Source organism: Xylaria bambusicola, assembly GCF_022495145.1.
Source record: "Xylaria bambusicola strain CBS 139988 unplaced genomic scaffold F5B22scaffold_7, whole genome shotgun sequence".
NCBI classification, from domain to species: domain Eukaryota; kingdom Fungi; phylum Ascomycota; class Sordariomycetes; order Xylariales; family Xylariaceae; genus Xylaria; species Xylaria bambusicola.
The window spans coordinates 983,303-1,004,958 of NW_025953560.1; the positions used below are offsets into that span (position 1 = coordinate 983,303).

A 21,656-nucleotide genomic window follows, 5' to 3' on the forward strand; every position below is an offset into this window, starting at 1 on the left:
TGCACTAATTATTTGATTATTTGCAGTGCGTGCTGTAGCCCTAACCCCACATTTTCTCTTCTTGGCCATTGAGCCAATGGGAGCTCTCATGACTGCCCCACTGACTGTGCCTCGTTTTGATTTCAAAGCAATTTTGCCATCCGCTGGAACTTCAAGAGGACGGTTTGGCCTCCTTCAGTTTGTCGACCTCACAACTCCCATCAACAGTACCTACGTCACATCACGAAAAATCAGACAAGATGGCGCGTCGTCCCGCTCGTTGCTACCGATACTGCAAGAACAAGGTAAGGAACACATTTTGGAGTTTTGAAGAGATGAGGATAAATGAGGATGGAACTTGCGTCATCTACGTTCCAACCGGTCATCGTGGACTGGTTTCGACTATAGCCTTTAGATGACTTCGTCGGATTCCTCTGCATTTACCCTGCGCTAAGAGAGAAACACATGATCACAAATCCTTTTCCAATACGAAGCGCAAACTCTATAGCGTTTTTTCTTTGGCACAAGCTAATACATCTTGAATAGCCGTATCCCAAATCCCGATTCAACCGTGGTGTACCGGACCCCAAGATCCGCATCTTCGATCTCGGCCGAAAGAAGGCGAACGTCGATGACTTCCCTCTCTGCATCCACATGGTCTCCAATGAATACGAACAGCTGAGCTCAGAGGCTCTCGAAGCCGCCCGTATCTGCGCCAACAAGTACCTCGTCAAGCAAGCCGGAAAGGAAGGTTTCCATCTACGTGTCCGCGCTCACCCCTTCCACGTCGTCCGTATCAACAAGATGTTGTCATGCGCTGGTGCCGATAGACTGCAAACCGGTATGCGTGGTGCTTGGGGCAAGCCCAACGGCTCCGTTGCCCGTGTCAACATTGGCCAGATTCTCCTCAGCGTCCGCACTCGTGACTCTAGTGAGTGTACCCATCCAATCTTTGCAGGATGTAATTTTTAACATAATGTAGACCGTGCTATCGCTCTCGAGGCTCTCCGCCGATCTATGTACAAGTTCCCTGGCCGACAAAAGATCATCATCTCCAAGAACTGGGGTTTCACTTCTCTCCGTCGTGAGGAGTACCTTGAGAAGAAGGCTGCTGGCCACCTCTTGCCTGACGGTGCCTACGTTCAGTTCCTGAGCAACAAGGGCAAGCTAGCGAACAACATTAAACGGTTCCCCGACGCTTTCTCTGCTGAGGCTTAGAGGATTCACTTTGTTATGTTGTTGTCAAGCAAACTTGGGATGAGAGGGCTGGCGTCATTCGGTTACCATAGTACTGTGCCATAGCAGTCAACAGGGATCTTGCATTTACACCATATCTACTCTCAGTTTCTGCTAACTAACGTGAAATGTCTGATTAAGCTGGTAGTTAATGTGGTACTGTCATGGTTACGAAGCCTGTGATTATTTTACCATCCCTTCTTACATCGTATACTATATAATCTTCACGCTGAGGAAATAACCTCCCATTCACTATGGTAACTCTAAACAGCCTACAAGGCATCTCCGAGATGGGTGGGTATCATTATTCGCACCTAGTTGGTCACCTCATTTACCTTGATTACTCAGCTTGAGGGCTATTCAGCAAAGGCAATGATACCTGACTGTGAGAGCACCCTATCCGATTAGTTTGCTATTGTACAGTAAACGCCGATTTCTTATCATACCTAGGTACTGAGTTGGCCTTACTCGAGTGGGGAGGCGATGAAACGATCACTCCGGGTGTATTTTCTGCCGCAGCTATTGCAGTAGGTATGGTACCACAGTAGGTATCTAGTAGTTATCTAGTAGTATTCAAGGGTGTGTCATACAGCTTGGAAGGTCAGCTGAATGACCGGAGCAGATATCAGAGTCAACTGTTAAGGCCATGATTCCCCTTGTTTCAAACGAACAATTTTGACCCAGCGCAGAGCGCTTTGACAAGCCTGCTGACGTTTATTCTCGTAGGGTTGAGTGAGTTTACGAAATAAGCCTGAGAATACTACCTAGCTATGGAGAATGAAGATATGTAATATGCCTACCTATGACTGTATGCAGGGATGAAATAAATCCGCGATGAGAAGCGATGTGTTCCCTTGTTTCGGGTACCAATATACGTGTACCTTTTACTCTCTCATCTAATCTTTGCATGACAGAGGCGTCAGGAGTAGTATTCTAGCCAGGTCAGGATCGGGCATGGATGGGTATTAAATACTACCCCGAAATACTGGTGACGAGGTCAAGGACGGGAGAGGCCGCTCGAGCAAATACAACACCAGCATGGCACGACAGACAGCCCACGGGTACAGAAACAGACAGAGTGATGGGTAGACGCTGATCAGATTGACCGACATTCACCACTGAGAAAGCATGGTTCGTGCTGGCGGCTCATCGCATCATACAACCATTGTCTTACGTCGATATACCGGTGGTCGGTGGCGGGTCACCGTTTGTTTGTTAGCTGGCGGGCCACGACCACGACGCACGAGTCCCGTGGCCCTCTCAAAGATAAGTCCCTAGCTCGCCTAGGTTAGGTAGATAATAGGCTCGGTAGGTAATGCGCGGTACACTGGACAGCTGGATAATGGGAGGCCAGTCGGAGCCAGTATCGGACCCAACACCCTGCCGATGGACAGCCGGTTCCTTTATTGGGAGGTACTTTAGATAAAGAGCGGATCGCAGCGTCTGGCAGTGCATGCAATAGGGAGAATAGGGAGGTTAGGTACCTCCACTCCACCGTCTGGGCGCACTAAGACAGCTAAGTCTACAGCTAAGACAGTTGGCGCCTTACCCGGGCTGTCACACTAAGACACTGATCCCTCCCCTACAGGCTACCTGCATATGTACCTACTGTAAGTACCTCGCCAACAGGTGCCCAGGTGGTATCGACTCGCAACTTGTTGCTGAACAGCCCACGCGACTTTAAATAGGTCATCGACTGATGACACAAGAGTCGCCCTGCCCTGGCCCTTTCTCAGATCTGGATGTGCTGGGTTGGGTTGCCTGCCTTTTCGAACTTTTATTATACCTGCCAACCTACCAATCTACTCTAATTTCCCTAGTGCCGGCATCGTCCAGCACTCCATCACAAATACCGGTAACCGCGACCTTCCACTCCACTGCTATCCTCGACTCCTTCCAACGGCCCATGTATTTATTGTATATGACAGCTTATCAGACCAGCCACCCCTCAGTCCGTCGCCGCCAACTTCAACAACGATAACAGCATACGCTGTCGACGATCCGTATCTGTATATAACAAACCATTGTATGTCTCGTCGTTCAACCTGGGCGAGGAAGTATCTATCTGCTGGGCCAGGGTTTGTCCCCTAGTTGGGTGACTCTTATCTGATCCTGGCACCTTTTGATACCAAGCACCATGGCCTTTCACCAACCCACCCGCCAGGCTGCGCAACGCGTCTTCAGGCCTGCACCAGAAAGCGATATTGCCCAGCATGTTCAGGTACCCGCCGTTCAACCCACCGATGAGTCTCAGACCTGGGTTCTTTTCTCGCCGGCAACTGATGCTGGCACTACCTCCTCGTACCTCACATCAACCCATAGGTCTAATATAACACGACGTCATTCGCGATCTGATGTTTTCGGAAGCCTTGATACAATCGCCCCATCTGAGGCTAGCGCAGCACATCATCGTACCGATAGCTTCCTCGATTTCGCTGAGGACGAGGACGATGCCGAGTTAGACAGTCTTGACAATCACTTGCCTGAATTCCGGTCTACTCCCGATTTCTATGTATCATCTACAGCGCTTCCCCATACGGACCCCGTTTTCCCTAACCACGATGGATTGGGACTGTTCCAGCTGGAACAAGAGGGCATGGGCGAGGATGTCCAGAACAGGTTATATGCTTTCGAGCAATATAATCCTCGGCGGATAAAGAGACGGCGAGAAAGCCTGAATCTAGCGCAAGCGGAATTAGAAAAAGAAAGCAACCAGGAAAGGGATAAAATAAACCGAATAGAGTCGTGGCGTCTCGAACACAGCCGCTATCTGTTGGAGGAGATACAGAAGGAAACTCGGAGACGACGTCGATCGGTATCTACTGCGTCAAATGTGCACCATATCGATCACAGTGCCGAAAATGCGACGGGGGCCGCAGCCGGCGGACTGAGGGAGGAAAATGCGGACGAGTCTTGGCACGATCAGAATATGAACGATTGCCATGAGAAGCGTGAGAGCATATGGACCCATGTTACTCGTAAGGTGGTACAGGATCTTCTAGGTATTGATGATAAGATGTTAAGTGTCCTCTTCGGTGAAGAACTTCCAGACGAGGAGGAGCTCTCTACAACGCCTAGGGCATCGGCTTTGCCGTCATCAAATCGCGATGATAAAATGTCCCTTGATGCAGCACCGGATTCCAGCTGGCAGAGCAAGATGCTTGAAAGGGTTGCCAAAGAATTGGGGCTATTAGTTCATCACCTTTCAGACCATCCTGGTGCATTCACAACTTTTAGTAAGGTCCAGCAGATGCCTATCCCTTATGCAGGTCTACCCGCCATTCCTGAAAGTGCTAGTCATCTAGTATCGGATGGGACAGCGCGTGAGAATCATATGGCTTTACCTGAATTCCAACCGACCATCACAACCTCAAGACCCATCGATATACCGCAGGCACGTCATCCGCCGGAAACTGCTCATAGCAAATCACAATTGCAGGCAGACAGCAACATCGCTTTCACGCAAGAGGAGTGGGAGCAAGACCTTGATATCCGGCTGGTATTCAGGTATTTAAGAACTCGTTTCTTCCCGCGTTCCAGCAGCAATAGCACACTCTCTGGTGCTTCACATATGACAGGACCGACATCGGGCACGCAGGATGCAGCAGCAATGGCGGCAAGAGTCCGCCAACACCACCCTCTAGTGTCGCGGCCTCGCAATGCAGAGAGGCGCAAGTCCAAGGCCACAACCATGTCCAGCGCGGCATTACATAAACCAGTGTCAAGCTGTGCAAGCCAGAGCACACGCCGGTCCGTCAGACGAAGCAGCTGCTCTTCATCTCGCCATTACTGGGATATCGGCGGATCTGTCGGTACTGGGTCTATGATTGCCACGACGGGACCCATGGGAAGCTGGGGTGAGATATAACGAAGTCGACGCGTTCAAGCAAATGTATTATATATACCCTGATACGAACAAGATTTATGTATATTATGATTAGATGATCTAGCCTAACGATCTACTATAGAATTGGGTTGCTCAATCTTTAATGGGCAAAGCACCTCGCCATCTTCTGCATTTATTTCACCGATAGCTCTGACATGTCCGAAATGCTGCCGATTCAAGCTCGCATTCCCTTATCAGGGTGCCCAGACGATGGGACGGTCTACATTAGCTATGAATAACGCCGCAATCTCGGTGGCATTCAGGGGAGGCTCGAGGTTCCCGGGGTGATTCCGAGATAAAAATATCATGAGCGTTTGTCATGTAGACACGGTATACCTACATTAGGTAGTGAAGGAAATGAGGCGTACAGAGTCGCCCTGCTTTCATCATTCATGACTCCAGTCACCTGCAGCAATTGCTGCAGAAACCACCTACCTAGATTACGTAGCCAATCACCTGTGCTTGCCATGTAAGGTGGTAAACATGTTTCACCTCATTTCCTCCGGCGAGGCGGCGGCGGCAGCGGCAATTCGTAAGTGAGCGAGCATGAGAGCTGCTCGTTCATGTCGACAAAGTCACTTTCCGTGCACCAGCTCGACGTCGAGCACCTAGTTTCGGCGGTGGACTCGGAGAAGCGGCTTGCGTCGATACCTCGAGAGCGTGCTTCTTGCGCCAGTCCATTGGCTCGGCGCCATTCACGGTGCAGGGATCCCGGATCCCTAAAAAGGGAGGGAGAGGGAGGGGGATTGCGGGGCGGGGAGGGCTGCCGCTCCACTGGTGCGCGAGATCCCTGCCTCGTTTGGACGCCTCTTATTCGTTTCTTCCGAAGCGCGTTAAGTCTTTGCCTGCTCTACTCCGTAATGGGCGCTGCGAGACAGCCGTGACAAGCTGGACACCTCTCGACTGCGATGACTGTCCATGGGCGGTTACTGTATGCGTGTCTGCCTACCTAGGTACCTATCTAGAACACTACCTAGGTATCTACCTACAGTAAGGCGATCCGAGTTCTGCGAGGAAGGACATGGGTGTGTGTAAGTACGGTGCGCACTGCAGGCAGCGTAGGTAGATCGCAAGAAAAAGCGAGTCGTCGTTGTCACCGTTGTCGTCGTCGACTGGTCTACCTCTACGCCACCACCTCCAGCTTGGCTCGCAACGCAGAAACCGGTGGATACACAACGTGTAACCACTCCCCTGATATTCTGTGTGTCTTGCTGTGTTCCTCCATCTGATTTTTGCCTACTTTGTACCTATTCTGTGGTGATTGTTCTCTGCCTAGATAAACTACCTACAGTACCTACTTATGTAGGTAGATATGCACAACCTACCATCCACTCCACCCCCTGTGTATTTGTCGGCTGTCAGACTCACGAAGCGACTCTCGATGCTGTAGGCATCCTGTCCTCCCGTGTCCTGTCTCCACCATCTGCCATCTGCTCTCTGCCCAACCCCACCACCACCACCACCACCACCACCTACTCCTGTACATACTACCTACCTACCTACATCCATACTTACATACATACATACATACCTCGACTCCTGCCTGTGCAAAGTAGGTACAGCTATCGGGCCAATCCTAGGTGGACGCCTCACTTTTGGCAACCTCACTTCCCCTTCGTCGCCTTCGTCGTTCGCATTGCTCTTTCAAATTCCACGCCAAGTGTTCACCGTCTCTTATTTAAGCTCTTCGGCGCGCTCTTTCTATCATACAATTCGCCTTCTCTTCTACCGAGCTCCTATATACGCTTTTGGTCAGTGTCTGCCGGAGCAGGCTCAACCTACAGCTCGTCGAGCGGGCGGATGACACTGAGCTTGGACTAACACAACGCAGTCATGTACTAGGTTAGAGATCTCCAGATCGCGACCTAGCGGTGTATTGGCACGGTCGCCCGCGCAGGGTTCCGACATCCTCACGGCCACCACACAGCGCTGCGCCTGGCGCGACCATAAATACCACGCTCTCCCCATCGTTCTCGTTCCGCTCCGTTATCCCTCAGCTATCCATAGACCTCCAATGCCAGCGACTGTCGCTCGAATAGCCCAATGGCAGGACCCGCCTCTGAATTTCAGCTACCAAGCGATTCCTTCTTCAATATATATGCCGATGCGCCCCTGACTACCAATTCACCTAGCCTTCCGGGCGGCCCATGCAATTACATTGACTTGACACCCGGCGCCGGTGGACACAAATGTGGATGTCGTCGTTTCTGGAGTCGCGCCTCTTTGGGCGGACTGGATAGAGGCAGCCCTGCAGGTTTCCCCCCAGGATTTGCCAATGGATATGAGGACCAGACAGTTTGGTGCATGTGTTCGCATCATGCCTGTTTCCACGATGATGCTCGTGATAATAATTCTTCGGTCACATTGCCCATTGTCGCTCCCCTTTACACGAATGGCCAGGAGAATGAACGACCCAGAACCAATCGTGAGCCTCTCACGCCTGTAGTTGCGGACCTGTCTTTTAACCCACCTGGACCTGTAGTACAGCATATGGACTTGAATGCGATCAACAGCCCTAGCCCTACCTCCCATGGAGATCAAAATGCGCCGCCACCGGAAGTCACACAGCCTTCATTGCCCGATACTTTGGCCTGGACTAATTTTATACAATCGGGACCTGATCCAGCTGTCTCGCTACCCCCAATACCTAGCCAGTGTCTCATGGCATCACAGCCAAGTTCAACTACCTCTTCCACGCGGATAGCGTATTTGAAGCCCTTTGCTGGGAAAGGATTACAGACGCTTAGTGGTGTCAGATCTACCGTACTGGAGCCACTAAGGGAGAAGGAAAAGGGCCAATCTACGGAGCCAGAGGATGAAAATGCCACTGACCATGACACCGACCAATCCGTGAACGATGGTCAAACCGTTATTAACACACCCAGATCAACAAGATATAGAGACACGAGTAATGGAGCAGATCAATCACCTACCTCAAGGATGAACAATGAAGCTTATCATCTGCTATCTAACACGGTCCAGGGTTATGGACAACGCATTGAGAATCTCGAAAACATCTCATTCTCTGCCGCTGCGCATGACGCATGTCATGAGAAGCATGACCAATCCGACCTGAGAATCACAGAATTAGAAACACGTGTTGAAGAGTGCGAAAAGATACTCAATGATAGTGCAAGTCATACGTCTGGCTGGTCTCGCCGTGATAGACTCGATGACACCGCAGCCAGCGTTGTATCCATCTCAACGAGCACCGGCAGCTACATAATGGACCGTGCAGAGCTGCAAAGCGAACTCGAAAGCTTGAAAGCCCAACTCAGCCAACTACAAGGCATTTCTTCATTTCCTTCTCTTGCACAACCATGGGAGTTAGAAGTTGTCTTTCTTCCTTTTCCACTCAAAAATGTATGGTTGGAGTCTCGTGACTTTAATAGCCAGCGTCTCTCCAGCGGCAGTTTTACCGAAGCAGATTCATGGGTTCGGTTGTCTGGCAACTCCGAACCTCAGTCCCCAGCCCTCGGTGAATGGGCCGGGCCAGAGATTGAGTCGGAATGGCTGCTCGGACGCGCATGCTCATCTGACAATATGATTGGACAGCGACTGAAGAGTCGAGGCTTGATAAAGAATGTAATAGTTCGTGGCCCTGACGCTCGTAGTGCACACCAAGCTATGTCAGAAGCCTTTGGTACACTATTTCGGACCTTCTCCCGCATGCAGGGCAATGTGCATCACGGCTCCACATTCAACCACCGTGTTGCCAAATTCCTGGGCCTCCATTCGCCATGGGTGCCTCTACGAAAGATCCATAAAGACTCCCGACTACGGTTTCTGACGCCCGCCGAAATGGTTACACCTACTACGTGGGACGTCCAATTCCTCACCTCAAGCGTCGTAATGAAGTCGCATGGCACGCATCGTCTGTTCATCACTCACCCCGAGGCATATCTACAAAATCAAGATGCCTATGAAAATGGGTGGACATGGCAACGTCTACGCGAATTAAGCCGCGTATATGCAGACTCGCAAAGTAGCCAGGAGATCCTTGAAGGAGACGCGAAAGAGGAGTGTTGGGTCTGGAATAAGATTCTAGATGAACAAACTGGACCTGCTCTGGATATCTGTACTATCCAGCAAGGACCAGCGTCTGCGCAACAGCACTGGCGAGCCATGTCTACTCTCACCTCTTCTCGAGACGTCTTCGTTGATGCTAGGGCCACAGTGGCATCGTTTGCAACTAGGCGCTCTAGCTCGCGAACACAGTCGCCAGCCGTGCTCCGGGAAAGGAGAGTGTCTAAACCTCCCCGAATACGGACTACCTCAATGCCACCGGCCCTCCAAAATCTAGTTTCCCCTGCGATTGCAAAGAGGCTGAGTCTGACGCATAGCCAAATAAACGAGCGACATGGCTCACCCCAGCCGTCTCGGGCAGCTCAATTAGTGGCGGCAGCCAAACGGCGCAGTACCCGCTCACCACATCAGAACCGGTACACGCCTCGCTATACCACAGCGTCACCCAGCCCCATACCTGAAATTTTTAGAGAGCCACGTGCCCCAACTCCTGCGTACGCAACACCACATAGCAATGCGCCCTTTGTAGACAGGAGACCGGGTCGTGGTGATGTCAATGTTTTTGAAGATGATGATATCGACTTCGATATTAATGCTGCCGATAGCGGCAGTGATGCAGACATTTATGATGATGATAATGATGATGAGGAGTCGGAAAGCGAGATGGACGGTGATGATAATTCTATGGCTGATCTTGGACACGATTCATATCAAAGTCAATCCCAAGAATCTTGGCAAGATGGCCAGGCACCAGAGGATGAGGTTTGGCGGGGTTGCGAAGACGTTGAGAACTGCGACCCAGACGTGAATATCCACGTTGACGATGATGTAATGACGGATGCTGATGCTGATGGCGACTTAACCACGGCCCATGCTGATCCACATGAGACGCAGAGTCAAGGGTCTAGTGCCCCGAGCGAGTATCCGAGTACTCAACCGCCATGGGTCACGAGTGGGAGGGAGCAAGAGTTTAGAGTCTTCGAGGACAAATGAACAGGTTGCTTCTCGAATTCCGTGTTAGGCTTGGCGTGACTTAGAGGACTGGGATGATTCGATGGCGCCGACTCTCGTTAACAAAACGGGTCAGGCAATGGGGGGGTTTTTTTGGCGTTCAAGGATGATTACATTATTCTTTTTGAGCATTCTTCACTTTTGGACATGAGCGTTCTTGTCCTATTTTCGGCCATTCCATGTGGATATAGGAGCGGATGTCATGATTGCAAGATTAGACGAGGCGTTGGGGGAATTCGATGGTATCTTGTATTAGCCATAATTCTGTCTTCTTTTCTCATCTCTGGGCTTATACATTTATACGTTATCATGGTCGGGTGTCTTCGTATGCGGAAGTCGAAGACCTCACTTTGCGCAGCATCTGAACGTTATGATATTGCGCACACTCTCTGTACTGATACCAAAACCCCCGTTGCTGAGGATGTCGAATCTTGTCTTACATATTTATTGGGAATGATCAAATTGGCTATGGTGGTTTAGGTGGATAGTGGACTGGGAGAGGATTGGATATATTTAGCTTTGCCCGGACTTGAGCGGGAGAAGAGATCATGCGAGACACATAGTTACTCTCAACTTATTGTAGACCTAACATCTATCATTATATATGACTTGATGTGCATGTCACATACTACCCTGGGAACTTGATTGCTTGTTTTTCTGACGCTCAACGAACAGCCGATGATACCGGTTGACCTCACATGTTCAGTCGCAACTGCTAAACTCCTAACACCGCCATCTCAATCGCCCGGCGTTAAAATCTTGTAGCTACCTGAATACCATTATTCCCGCTCATCCTCTATAACGGGGACAATGCGGTCCCTAGATACATAATATTTTCACTTTAACAAGGCAATCCCGCATTTACGTACAGACGATAATTAGGTAAGGGGTTCTACGGTAGGTACATACTTAGGTAAGTTATCAGTTTATGGCGTGACGAACGGGAGGGTTGAAAAGCGGGGGAAGCGGGGGGTTTGTACAGCGCCGGTGCGGGACGAGATCGATCTTCTACTATATCTTTGTGAGACGTAACCCCGCTGCTACCTTGCAATACTACCGGTGTGGTACAAATGTCGACGTTGGACTGCATTCCCGCATCTGCTGATTACTCGTCCAAGGGTAGGTAGGGAGTAGAGGGCAGTGTGGCAGTATGTAGTATAGATAAATAGATAGACAGATAGACAGACAGGCCGCGATATCTGATGAATGCTGTTCGTCTTCGTCCGTGTTACATCCCGCTCCGCCTGACTGACTTGGCCATCTCTTTCCCACTTTTCTCGACCCGAATTTCATGCATGTCCCTCGGCGATAGGTGAACCAACCTCTATAGGCTTACAAATATACGTGACTTTTGACTGCCTAGTCCAAGGGCAAGGGAGACTTGATGCTTGTCTAGAGTGCCTCCTATTGTCTATAGTCTGGGAGTAGATGCATCGGGACCCCTTTGTCCATGTGGGGAGGAGGAGACCTCTTCATCTTGCGTCATTACGGTACTTGCCTACACATACGAAATAAGACTGCTAATAAAGTACCTGCCTAACTAATGAGATTATAAGAGGCGTAGACGCACGGATTTCCTCCCACTTAGATCATCTATCTACCCACAAGACTCTTGCAGACGATATTTACCCCGTTTCTAGATAAAAAGGACCTCTTGCCTGACCTGAGACGGAAGGGATAATTTCTCATCCTATCTACCATTTCACCTAATCTACCTAACTATCTTCCCATCGTCGTCGTTCGCCCTCGCCTACTACATCCACAATGGCGCCTCCGGAAGACCTTCCTGAGATGACATATCGATTCCTCGGACGCTCGGGTCTGCAGGTCTCAGCCATCTCTCTTGGTGGCTGGTTGACATACGGCGGGTACACAGAAAATGGTAAGTCGGCTTCTTTCGCTACGTATTTGTGTCTTTTTCTGCTGCGAATAGGATCCTTCCGATGGAAGAGGTTCGGGAGACGGAAGAATCTCATGTGATTAGTCAAACATGGCACTGCTACCTGCGAGGAAATCACGATTGGAAGGCTCGGCTAGAAAGAGAGAAAAATGAATAGAGGAGGCTAACTCGACCTTTCATAGAAAAGTCATTTGAGTGTATGAAGGCGGCGTATGAATCCGGTATTAACTTCTTCGACTGCGCTGAGGTTTATTCTGGTAAGTGATCGTGTCTAACTGGATTTGATTAACATAGAATAATGCTAATGAAAACTAATAGGAGGCAAATCGGAAGAGGTAATGGGAGAGGCTATCAGGAAGTTTGGCTGGAAACGTAACGACCTTGTCATCTCAACCAAGGTATGTATTCTCAAAAGAATCTCACTTATCCGTTCATTTGATATCCCTTCTCTCTTACTTTCGTCATGTCTTCCTGTAGTTTACGTGATGACTGTAAAATGAGAAATCACTGACATCGTATGATAGATCTACTGGGGTGGCGCTTTTGGTGACAACCCCGTGAACAACAAGGGTCTCTCACGGAAGCACATCATTGAGGGCATGGACGCATCATTGAAGCGTCTAGGACTCGACTACGTAGACCTGATCTACGCGCACAGGCCAGATAGACAAACACCGATGGAGGAGACGGTGCGCGCTTTCAACCACCTGATCAACACCGGCAAGGCGCTGTACTGGGGCACATCGATGTGGAGCGCCGATGAGATCGCCCAGGCCTGGCGGTACGCCGACAAGCTAGGCCTCATCGGCCCCGTGATGGAACAGCCCGAATACAACATGCTCAGCCGCGAGAAGGTTGAGCTCGAATACGCGCACCTGTACCGCGAGGTCGGCACGGGCCTGACCGTCTTCTCGCCCCTGCGCCAGGGCCTGCTCTCAGGCAAGTACAAGGACGGGATCCCCGAGGACTCGCGCTTCGCGCAGAGCCAGGTCGAGTTCGTCAAGGGCTGGTGGCAGCGGACGGGCAAGGAGAAGTTCGACGGCATCATCAAGCAAATCAACGAGCTCGAGCCCATAGCCAACGACCTCGGCATCAAGCAGAGCACGCTCGCGCTCGCGTGGGTCCTGAAGAACCCGCACGTCAGCTCCGCCATCATCGGCGCGAGCTCGGCGGACCAGGTCTACGAGAACGTGCGCGCCGTCGGGGCCGTGGAGAAGCTGACGCCCGAGATCATGGACAAGATCGATTCCATCTTGAATAATAAGCCGCCGGCGGTCGTTGACCGGTTCTAGATTGTGCGAGGAGTCGGGAAAATGTGGGCTTAGTTAGATATGAGGAAAAAGAGCGTGTTTGACGACTTTGGAGAGGACTTATACAGGGTGTGTTAAGAGGCTAGATACGAGAAGTTGTAGATAGATACACCTCGTACAAAATAAGAGTCTGCGATCGATCTTTATCTGTTGTAGCCTTAGCGAATAAAGGTTAAGGTGAATCTTGCAATATGCTGTGCAACACATGCCCTGTTTCTACCATTACGTAGTCAACTGGAGGAGCATGAGATATGGGCGCGCATGGTAGACAATTATTTATTCAGTCGCGTAAGGATGTATCTGCTCAAACACACGCATTGTCACACTGCCTTATATATAAAGCAACGACCAGATGGGTATATACCTATATATAAGACATGTATGTACATCAACCCTGCGGCACGGTAACGGGTTCATCCTGAAACGTCACGCTATGATAGCTCATGCCCACCAACGGCGTTCTTACCGCGTCATACACTACGCATGTGTATGCTCGTCTGAATAAACTTAGTATTTTATCATTCCCATCTGAATTAATCGTTATGTAAGTCGTGATCAAGGCTTTCTGCAATTTTTCAACCCGAAGATGGTGGTAATACCGCCTTGGGAGGTGGTGCGGGTTCATCCGTTGTTGATGGCGTGGTGGTTGTTGCGTTCATCGCTGTTGTTGTCGTTCCCGTTGTATTTTCTGTAATACCCCCCTCGCTTGCTGTTGTCATTTCATTAACATTATCGTTGCTCGTCCCCGTTGACCGAGCTGTGGCGCCTCCGTCTATCCCTTCGCTCGACCTTGTAGGCTCGCTTGCACCACTTGTCGTTAGAGGAGGATTTCTCCTCGCATCTTCTCTGAATCCTACAGTTTCGCTTGCGCTGCCGACTGCAGTTGCATTTTCTGGAGTATCCGTCCTCGTCTCTTCGTTGACTCTTGCAGTGTCACCCGCGCCACTTGCTGGCGTATTTCCTAGGTTGCCTCTCCTCATTTCCTCACTTAATCTCATGGTTTCACCAGCACCACTGGCCGTTGTCCCTGTCGGGACGTCTCTTCGCATTTCCTGGCTTATCCTAGCAGAATCGCTTGGACCACCAGCACTAGCACTCGTTGACCCTATTGCTGGCCCGGTGCGCGACTCGTCGGCATAGCCAGGCGGGCTCCGGCTCGTACCAATTTCAGCCGTAGCCTGTGAGTACGTCATCAACTCAATACCTCCCGTCTCAGACGGCGGCTTGGGCGCATTTGGCGTGTACGCGGGCGGTGCTTCCCCTAGCTCGTTCAGCCCTTCCTCCCTGCTGCCGACACCTAAGCCTAGACGTCGGCCTGCCCTTCTCCTCCCTGTCACGGTTCCGTTTGGTTCACGCCTGTCCAGTCGCGTGCGCCCCGTCTCGGGATCGCGCCCAAGCGTCGGGTCTTCGGCTACCATTCGCGCTAGACGTCGCTTCCTCCGCTTGTATTTGTAGCAGGTCAATACAGTGACTATCACGCCGAAGCCGAGAATGGGGATCAGCACGTAGGCGAAGGGTTGCTGGGGCCCGTTTGACGACCCGTCCTCGGATCCCAAGGCCATGGTGTCTGTCTGCTTTTTACTTGTTGATTTCACTTTTGTTTTGATGCATTTGTTATTTAGAAGTGCCGTGTCGAGGTGATCTCCTTCGCTTTTTGGTTTCCTGGGAAGGAGCGGATGGATTATGTGAGATGCCGCTCACTTGTTTCCGGATGGGCTGGTGCCTGAGGATTCGAGGTTCAATTGATTTGAATGAGAGATTCAAATCTCAGCGTGTAAATCCGCTCTGCTTGTTATGATGCACCCGAAATTTCTTTCCTCTGGCAACACAGGATCGATCAGACGTATGATGTTCGCGGTTAATAGGGTGCAGACCGTCTTCGGGGTCTTCGCTCGCCGAGAAAACTACATTCGCTCACCATGTAGCGGACCAGTTATAGCTGAGACAGACAGGTGAACAGCTAACTTGACTTTGAAGGATTCCTCGTCCAATATAGCTGTCGGCGCAACTGACCCCGCGGCGTTGAATTACAAAGTATCGCACGAAATATGACCAAAGTAAGATCAAGAAGGTTCGCTTATGGGAAATCAAACGACGAGATAGAGAAGACGAGACACGAAAGACGCTGCTGGCGATGAGTATGAAAGAGGCTGTGCTAATTGATGACAATGCAATAATTTCCAGACTGGGTATCATATGTAATGACGAAAAAGGCTACCGGTATCCTCGTCAGCTTTCCCTGCCAAATGAACGACGCATATGTAATCAAAAGGGAACACGCCCTTGACAGTGGCAGGGCTGGTTGAGTGCTAATTAGGTGGCGTGTTAGGATCAGTAGTTGGCGATAGTGTAATGTAGGATGAAGATGGCTCCTTTGGAGGGGTAATTCCAAATCACGAGGGAGCGACCATTCTTTTATTTTCTTAGTACAGGGAGCTTGAACTGCTTGCTCATATAAGTATATCAATTCCCATCTTCACACCCAGAGTTTCACCCAATGTGTTTTCTGTACTCTGGGGTATCAGAATATGTGCTCTTGTACACCACGCTGAGTGGTCTGCATTGCAACATGCTGTCTATTCTCCACCACCCAACACGTTGACACTGTAGTGTATCTGATGTCATGTCATCCATGACCGGCGACCCTCTAGCAAAGTTGTATGGTACGGTAGGTCGCTCAAGTTCCTGTACCGGCCTAGAATCTCTCGGAAAGCACGGCATTTGCATAGCCACTTTTTTCCTCAATCCTTTGCACTTACTGTACTTAGTTGTAGTGTACATGTATACACATAGAAGAATACAGGTATCTATGTATGTATTTTGAACCCAATACCGACATACATAGCTCATAACTCTATCGCACTAGTAGCATACCCCTAGAGTTAGAATTTCACTACAGTAGTTTGTATGTAGCTATTGCTATCAGGAGATCATTGGGGGTGGCTGCTACCGTAACTTCAGGGAGGCACCTATCTAGGTACCTACTTAGATACATTATAAGCCACACCTTACAGCCACGTCAGGAACGCCTGCAAGCCACATCTTAGCTATTCCGCTCCAATGTCTTGGCATGGCGCTTCTAAACCCAGTTACCCTTTTACACCTTGACATCTCCAGAGTATCACAATACAAATCCCCCCAAAGCTAGGTATAGGCGAAAGATATATCATCAAAGAATTATCGGAGACCCCAAGCGAACGGCAGCAACGGCGGCGGCGGCGACAGCTCATTTTAGCTACAATGGTTCGAGCAATCAAAGGTACCTTAACCTACTCCCCTACATATGTAGACATCTCTCATTGTGGGCCTAGACCCTTTGATGATCATCTAGCACTTTCTGATAGCTTCATAGGAACCTTGGTAGAATGCGACCCTTCTATCAAATCGATTATCATTAATATCGATAGCGACAAGAATGACTACATAATCGAGGACCTCGATGATTCCCATCTCTTAATAAAGGATGTCATGCTTGCTCAGCTCAAGTCCAAACTAGAGGACGTACGTAGCTGATCGCTCAACTGATCTACTTTATTGTAACTATAGCTAACTTGATTGATAGAGACTCAAGGAGACGGTCCCTATTATAGACAACGATGACTCGGGCTCTGATCGAGATGTTAAGAAATAAAGTCATGCAATTGAACTGTGCCACTTGGCAACATCCCCTTTTTTGATTTCAGCAACCGTCTATCGCGGAACCGGTCGCGAGTACTCAGTACACGGGCTACTGTCTAAAGCTTGGTCGACGTGACCGCGCAAGGATCCTCGTTAACCTGTAAGGCATTCTATGTTGTACTACTAAGGAACGCATCAGGAGACCCCAAACTAGACTAATAGATATTTCATAATACCCATATGACATACAGCCTCTTAATTTCACAGCTTCTCAAACCTTGGTTTTGTCTTCTTGATTCCTGAGAGCATGGCAGTTGATACATCATTTGACTGAAGCATTGCTGCATTCCAAACGCCGGTGTATCGGAGATCTTCGCGAGGGAGTTCAGTCAGCTGATGCACGCACCATTCTTTCCGGGGTCATAACTCACTTTCTGCTACCGAGTTATCCCGGGAGTGGTTCAAGATATTCTTAGTTCCCTGAACAGCTACAGGGCTTTTAGAAGCAATAAGGGTCGCCATTTCCGTTGCACTCTCAATAGCCTTGGCCTTACTTTCTAGCACTCGACTGACAAACCCCACAGCGAGAGCTTCTTCAGCGCCAAACAACCTGGCAGACAGACACACCTCTTTGACCCACGTATTATTGCCGACGATCTTGGGTAGTCGACTCAAGGTCCCAATATCCGATGCTAGACCGATATCGACTTCTTTCACACAGAACTTGGCATCCTTTGCGCAAATTCTGATGTCGGCACAGCAGGACAAGTCAATCGCAAGACCGATGGATATACCATGCATAACGCAAATAACAGCTGCAGTGTATTAGATGTGCCATAACAAAGACCAAACACAGAGATAGTAAACATACGCTTTTCGCAATGCTCAATGGCACTAACGCTGTCTTGAAATTCCTGAATGTGCCGCCTGAGGCGGGTAGCGGCTCTCGCTCCATCCGACTTTCCATCTGGTATAAGCATGCCCGACTGCTGCGCCGCCTGCACGTCGAGACCTGCTGTAAATGCTCTTTCTCCAACGGCGGAGAATATGACCACCCGCACGCTGGGATCGTGTGATAGTTTCCTGAAAATTTGGCCCAGCTCAAGCCACATATCTTCGATGAATGCATTGAGCTTTTCTGGCCGATTTGTCTCCACATGGGCTACATATTCAGATGGTGAAGAGATCAGGAAATGCTTGAAGCTATCATATCCTTCTAGTGATGGCGCCATTTTGGGGACTTAGAGATGTACTTGTATTATGAACGCTTGGACTAATGATCATACGGTCTTCTGGAGGAGATGGTACTAATGGATGAGTAAAAGAGAACGAGAGACAGCATGCGAGATTCTGATTTACATGATGACAACCTATCTCCATTTACATCCTGGTAAGCTACTTCTTGAATAAGGGAACAAGCCGAGGTATGCTGCGGGACCCCAAGAACTCCAATCACTTCCCTGTCTTGTCTAGACGACGATGAAACAGACAATGGTACACTGGTACCTAGGTACCGGTCTTTTACAGCTCTTATCGATATCTGTTTATCAGCTTATCACAACGGCCACTAGCCATGCTTAGCTCAAAAGTTATGGTGGGGCCTCTCCCTAGGCGCGAGTGTCAAAGCAGAAAAAATTAAGTGAAGGTTGTAGGCATCTTGCAGCTTGCTTCGTTCGTTGACACGAGGCACATCAATTGACAAGATGGCGGCCGAGGTGGCACCTCTGCAACGACTGAAGCTGCCCGCGGGCCCTTCAGTAGTCACTGCGGAGCAAAAGTACTGGCGAACCTTCAAGAACCAACTCGTTATTCCGACGCCGACCGAAGTCCCTGTCACCCACATTACGGCGCCCGTCGCGAACGAAAAGGGAGACAGCACCGACCTGTTCGCCGTCACTGCCGGCCCGCGGGTGCAGATCTACTCGGTCAGGACGAGGAAGCTGGTCAAGACATTCACGCGCTTCGGAGACAATGCACGGAGTGGCGAGATCCGACGCGATGGTCGCATCCTGGTCGCTGGAGAAGACTCGGGGAGAATTCAAGTCTTCGATATCAAGTCCAGAGCAATCCTCAAGACATGGACACAACACAAACAGCCCGTGTGGACAACAAAGTTCTCGCCCACCGATCTCACTACCCTCATGAGCGCTAGCGATGATCGCACTGTTCGGTTGTGGGATCTGCCTAGCTCCGAAAGCACCACAGTCTTTAATGGCCATTCAGACTACGTTCGCTCAGGTGCCTTCATACCTGGCACCATGAGTAACTTATTGGTCAGTGGTAGTTACGATAACACGGTGCGCGTCTGGGATCCACGAACCCCGAGCTCTTCATCTTCTGTGATGGTGTTCAAGCACCAGGCGCCTATTGAAGACGTCCTACCTCTTGCATCTGGCACGACCGTTCTCGCCTCTTCAGGAAACCAGATATCCGTTTTGGACTTAGTCGCGGCTAAGCCTCGCCATCTTATTACAAACCACCAGAAGACTGTCACTTCTCTGAGTGTTGCCTCCAATGGCCGTCGTGTCGTATCAGGTTCCCTCGATGGCCATATCAAGATTTACGAGACCACGGGTTGGAATGTAGTTGCCGGTGCCAAATATCCATCTCCCATTCTCGCTGTGCGCATTGTAACCGCTGGCGCCAATGATGATGATAGACATTTGGCCGTGGGCATGCAGTCCGGTGTGCTGTCATTGCGTACACGTCTAACAGGCCCCGAAGCAGCACGCGAGCGTCAACGAGAAAAGGAGATGGAGGCGCTTCTTGCAGGCACCATCACCAAACATGACAATGCCAAAAACAAGCGGAAGAAGCAAGCCTCGGCCACCAAGCGTTTAGAGATGGTAGGCGAAGGTGCGGATGTAGTAATAGCAAACGATCTCGCACGCCCCAAACGGGAACAGCCCTGGCAAAAAGACTTACGGCATGGCAATTTCAGAAGCGCATTGGACCGCGTGCTTGATCCGATGTCGAAGGATCATGGTCCATTGACAGTTCTGACGTTGCTTGTGGCGCTACGTCACCGCAGTGCTCTACGTGACGCTCTCGAGGGTCGCGACGAGATCTCCGTACAGCCGATTCTCAAGTGGGTGCAGCTACACATCGTCGACCCACGGTACGTGTCTATATGCACAGATGTTGCGACGCACTTACTAGATTTATACGTGGAATTTGCGGATGAGAGCGCGGAACTTGCCGCAGCTTTTAGGCTACTTTACCGTCGCGTCAAGCTTGAGGTTGAGAGAGCCCAAAAGGCGATCCAGACCAGTGGCATGCTAGACAGTCTTCTAGTCGGCTTCGATTGATGCTCCCAGCAAATCATAAAGCCTTCTCTTAAAGAGTCTTATTATTGCTCTACTGAGTCCTAATCGTCCGACGACGAGGCAATAGAAGCACCATTGGCGCTGGGAAGGCGTCAAGATCTAATATAGACGCATGGATAAAAGTGCGACTTGTTTTGCAGAGACGCAAGCTGCCACTTGTATAGCTAATTGCTTTATTTGGCTATATTGCATTGCGACGGCGTTCATGGCTTGTTTACTTGCTTGCCTACACATAATTGTAGCCAAGATAGGGAAAGGAAAAGGGAAAGAAAGGAGAAGAAATGATATACACACGTCACAAATACTTTGTATGTTACGTATACTATTCGATTGCGTGTTGACGTAGATTCGAGTGTCAATGATACCTTGATATGTCTAGGTTGGTACCAATTTGTTTCTCTAGAGGGAGGCAATGAGAATGAATATGCTTGAGCCTCTACGCAATTTTCCAGTTTCGCTTGTAAGAACTTCGTCTTGCACCCAGGGGATGGTCCCTGGCGAGAGATCTGGTGATCACCGCATCTCTTACTGGCTGAGCGGGCAGAATTGTGCCTGCCATCTGTTCGATTGGGTGGGCGCCGAGGTCCATTGATGTGATGTAATTCTCCCACCGCTTACTTCTTCTATCATGGAAGTAACATCATTAGCTTACGGTTGCCTGAGACTTGCGGGCGTCAGCAATTGGCTGTTGTAAACAGCATATCTACTCATGCAAATGCAGGAAAGGGAGATGGCAGTCGCAGGTATTTGCGGGACAAGCTGATCGCGCCTCTCTGTCTGTCGCTGGCGTCCTCCGAGAATTCGACGACGAGAAGCGACACCATGAGTTTTTGGACGTTATGTATGGGAAATAGTGGAAGGGTCGTGGGGGGCCTGCTCACCCATTGACACTTTTTACTTTGTCGCTTGCATCTTAAGCTACCACCTAAGTATCTAACACACTTGCCGAGTTTGAACCGCAACTCTATGGGGCCGCTGGGTATTTACGATGTATGTATATCCATTTTAATTTAGGTTCATGATACTAATTATTTAGCACATATCTCGTCCATGTCCTGAAAATCCGGGAGGAGCATGGACTCAAGATAGCTAGGTCATGGATTGGTGCTTGTCCATTCAAACCTTGCAAAAGCCGCAATCTCGGCTACTGTTCTGACCTTCCCGCAACACACATAACGCAAACCATGAAGCTGTGACTGCTCAAAGCACCGGTGACAGCAACAGCAACAGGGCCAGGAGCTGGAGCTGGAGGACTGGAACATAGGTTCATACCTCCTTCTATGCCCTCTGGTAAAATAGTAACGTGATGTCGTCGTTTCTGGGCTGGTACTCATTCTAGGAGCACTACTACTCCATTCGAGGCT

General features: G+C 49.9%; 9 protein-coding genes across 9 annotated transcripts; 6 read left to right on the plus strand and 3 right to left on the minus strand.

Moving 5' to 3' along the window:
• Positions 1–2: 2 nt before the first annotated feature.
• Positions 3–1,364, plus strand: F5B22DRAFT_514007 (60S ribosomal protein L10). Its single transcript, XM_047972566.1, has 4 exons — positions 3–25; positions 129–284; positions 526–910; positions 962–1,364. Exons 2-4 carry the CDS (start codon positions 240–242, stop codon positions 1,195–1,197), a joined length of 666 nt encoding a protein of 221 aa, XP_047834038.1. The 5' UTR covers positions 3–25; positions 129–239; the 3' UTR covers positions 1,198–1,364.
• Positions 1,365–2,828: 1,464 nt separating this feature from the next.
• Positions 2,829–5,700, plus strand: F5B22DRAFT_595021 (uncharacterized protein). The gene has a single exon (XM_047974101.1). The coding sequence runs from the start codon at positions 3,353–3,355 to the stop codon at positions 5,081–5,083; it is 1,731 nt and encodes a 576-aa protein (XP_047834039.1). The 5' UTR covers positions 2,829–3,352; the 3' UTR covers positions 5,084–5,700.
• An 875-nt stretch (positions 5,701–6,575) lies between these two features.
• F5B22DRAFT_595022 (uncharacterized protein) lies at positions 6,576–10,752 on the plus strand. The gene has a single exon (XM_047974102.1). The coding sequence runs from the start codon at positions 7,145–7,147 to the stop codon at positions 10,118–10,120; it is 2,976 nt and encodes a 991-aa protein (XP_047834040.1). The 5' UTR covers positions 6,576–7,144; the 3' UTR covers positions 10,121–10,752.
• Positions 10,753–11,667: 915 nt separating this feature from the next.
• Positions 11,668–13,583, plus strand: F5B22DRAFT_514172 (putative voltage-gated K channel beta subunit). Its single transcript, XM_047972569.1, has 4 exons — positions 11,668–12,020; positions 12,221–12,295; positions 12,357–12,436; positions 12,563–13,583. The coding sequence occupies exons 1-4, from the start codon at positions 11,903–11,905 to the stop codon at positions 13,328–13,330; spliced, it is 1,041 nt and encodes a 346-aa protein (XP_047834041.1). The 5' UTR covers positions 11,668–11,902; the 3' UTR covers positions 13,331–13,583.
• A 1-nt stretch (position 13,584) lies between these two features.
• Positions 13,585–15,086, minus strand: F5B22DRAFT_514079 (uncharacterized protein). The gene has a single exon (XM_047972567.1). It carries the CDS (start codon positions 14,908–14,910, stop codon positions 13,924–13,926), a length of 987 nt encoding a protein of 328 aa, XP_047834042.1. The 5' UTR covers positions 14,911–15,086; the 3' UTR covers positions 13,585–13,923.
• Positions 15,039–15,691, minus strand: F5B22DRAFT_514281 (uncharacterized protein). Its single transcript, XM_047972570.1, has 2 exons — positions 15,267–15,691; positions 15,039–15,167 (listed from the first exon to the last, which is right to left on the minus strand). Coding segments are annotated over exons 1-2 (279 nt in total). The 5' UTR covers positions 15,545–15,691; the 3' UTR covers positions 15,039–15,166.
• A 702-nt stretch (positions 15,692–16,393) lies between these two features.
• Positions 16,394–17,329, plus strand: F5B22DRAFT_514161 (RNA polymerase 2 general transcription and DNA repair factor tfiih component). The gene is made up of 3 exons (XM_047972568.1): positions 16,394–16,607; positions 16,701–16,849; positions 16,911–17,329. The coding sequence occupies exons 1-3, from the start codon at positions 16,589–16,591 to the stop codon at positions 16,977–16,979; spliced, it is 237 nt and encodes a 78-aa protein (XP_047834044.1). The 5' UTR covers positions 16,394–16,588; the 3' UTR covers positions 16,980–17,329.
• F5B22DRAFT_595031 (enoyl CoA hydratase-like protein) lies at positions 16,699–18,587 on the minus strand. The gene is made up of 3 exons (XM_047974103.1): positions 17,838–18,587; positions 17,398–17,781; positions 16,699–17,337 (listed from the first exon to the last, which is right to left on the minus strand). Exons 1-3 carry the CDS (start codon positions 18,196–18,198, stop codon positions 17,228–17,230), a joined length of 855 nt encoding a protein of 284 aa, XP_047834045.1. The 5' UTR covers positions 18,199–18,587; the 3' UTR covers positions 16,699–17,227.
• F5B22DRAFT_595032 (WD40-repeat-containing domain protein) lies at positions 18,588–20,731 on the plus strand. The gene has a single exon (XM_047974104.1). The coding sequence runs from the start codon at positions 18,670–18,672 to the stop codon at positions 20,272–20,274; it is 1,605 nt and encodes a 534-aa protein (XP_047834046.1). The 5' UTR covers positions 18,588–18,669; the 3' UTR covers positions 20,275–20,731.
• Positions 20,732–21,656: the final 925 nt, after the last annotated feature.

What these genes read in the sequence shown, in the direction of transcription:
- F5B22DRAFT_514172 (XM_047972569.1), top strand. Translation starts at nt 11,903, where the DNA reads ATGGCGCCTCCGGAAGACCTTCCTGAGATGACATATCGATTCCTCGGA. An exon ending in CTGCGCTGAGGTTTATTCTG is followed by an intron (nt 12,296 to 12,356) that starts GTAAGTGATCGT and finishes GAAAACTAATAG; the next exon opens with GAGGCAAATCGGAAGAGGTA. An exon ending in ACCTTGTCATCTCAACCAAG is followed by an intron (nt 12,437 to 12,562) that starts GTATGTATTCTC and finishes ATCGTATGATAG; the next exon opens with ATCTACTGGGGTGGCGCTTT.
- F5B22DRAFT_595021 (XM_047974101.1), top strand. Translation starts at nt 3,353, where the DNA reads ATGGCCTTTCACCAACCCACCCGCCAGGCTGCGCAACGCGTCTTCAGG.
- F5B22DRAFT_514281 (XM_047972570.1), bottom strand. Translation starts at nt 15,544, where the DNA reads ATGATACCCAGTCTGGAAATTATTGCATTGTCATCAATTAGCACAGCC.
- F5B22DRAFT_595032 (XM_047974104.1), top strand. Translation starts at nt 18,670, where the DNA reads ATGGCGGCCGAGGTGGCACCTCTGCAACGACTGAAGCTGCCCGCGGGC.
- F5B22DRAFT_595031 (XM_047974103.1), bottom strand. Translation starts at nt 18,198, where the DNA reads ATGGCGCCATCACTAGAAGGATATGATAGCTTCAAGCATTTCCTGATC. An exon ending in CATTGAGCATTGCGAAAAGC is followed by an intron (nt 17,782 to 17,837) that starts GTATGTTTACTA and finishes AATACACTGCAG; the next exon opens with CTGTTATTTGCGTTATGCAT. An exon ending in GGATAACTCGGTAGCAGAAA is followed by an intron (nt 17,338 to 17,397) that starts GTGAGTTATGAC and finishes TCCCTCGCGAAG; the next exon opens with ATCTCCGATACACCGGCGTT.
- F5B22DRAFT_514161 (XM_047972568.1), top strand. An exon ending in TCAAGTCCAAACTAGAGGAC is followed by an intron (nt 16,850 to 16,910) that starts GTACGTAGCTGA and finishes CTTGATTGATAG; the next exon opens with AGACTCAAGGAGACGGTCCC.
- F5B22DRAFT_595022 (XM_047974102.1), top strand. Translation starts at nt 7,145, where the DNA reads ATGGCAGGACCCGCCTCTGAATTTCAGCTACCAAGCGATTCCTTCTTC.
- F5B22DRAFT_514007 (XM_047972566.1), top strand. Translation starts at nt 240, where the DNA reads ATGGCGCGTCGTCCCGCTCGTTGCTACCGATACTGCAAGAACAAG. An exon ending in ACCGATACTGCAAGAACAAG is followed by an intron (nt 285 to 525) that starts GTAAGGAACACA and finishes CATCTTGAATAG; the next exon opens with CCGTATCCCAAATCCCGATT. An exon ending in CGTCCGCACTCGTGACTCTA is followed by an intron (nt 911 to 961) that starts GTGAGTGTACCC and finishes AACATAATGTAG; the next exon opens with ACCGTGCTATCGCTCTCGAG.
- F5B22DRAFT_514079 (XM_047972567.1), bottom strand. Translation starts at nt 14,910, where the DNA reads ATGGCCTTGGGATCCGAGGACGGGTCGTCAAACGGGCCCCAGCAACCC.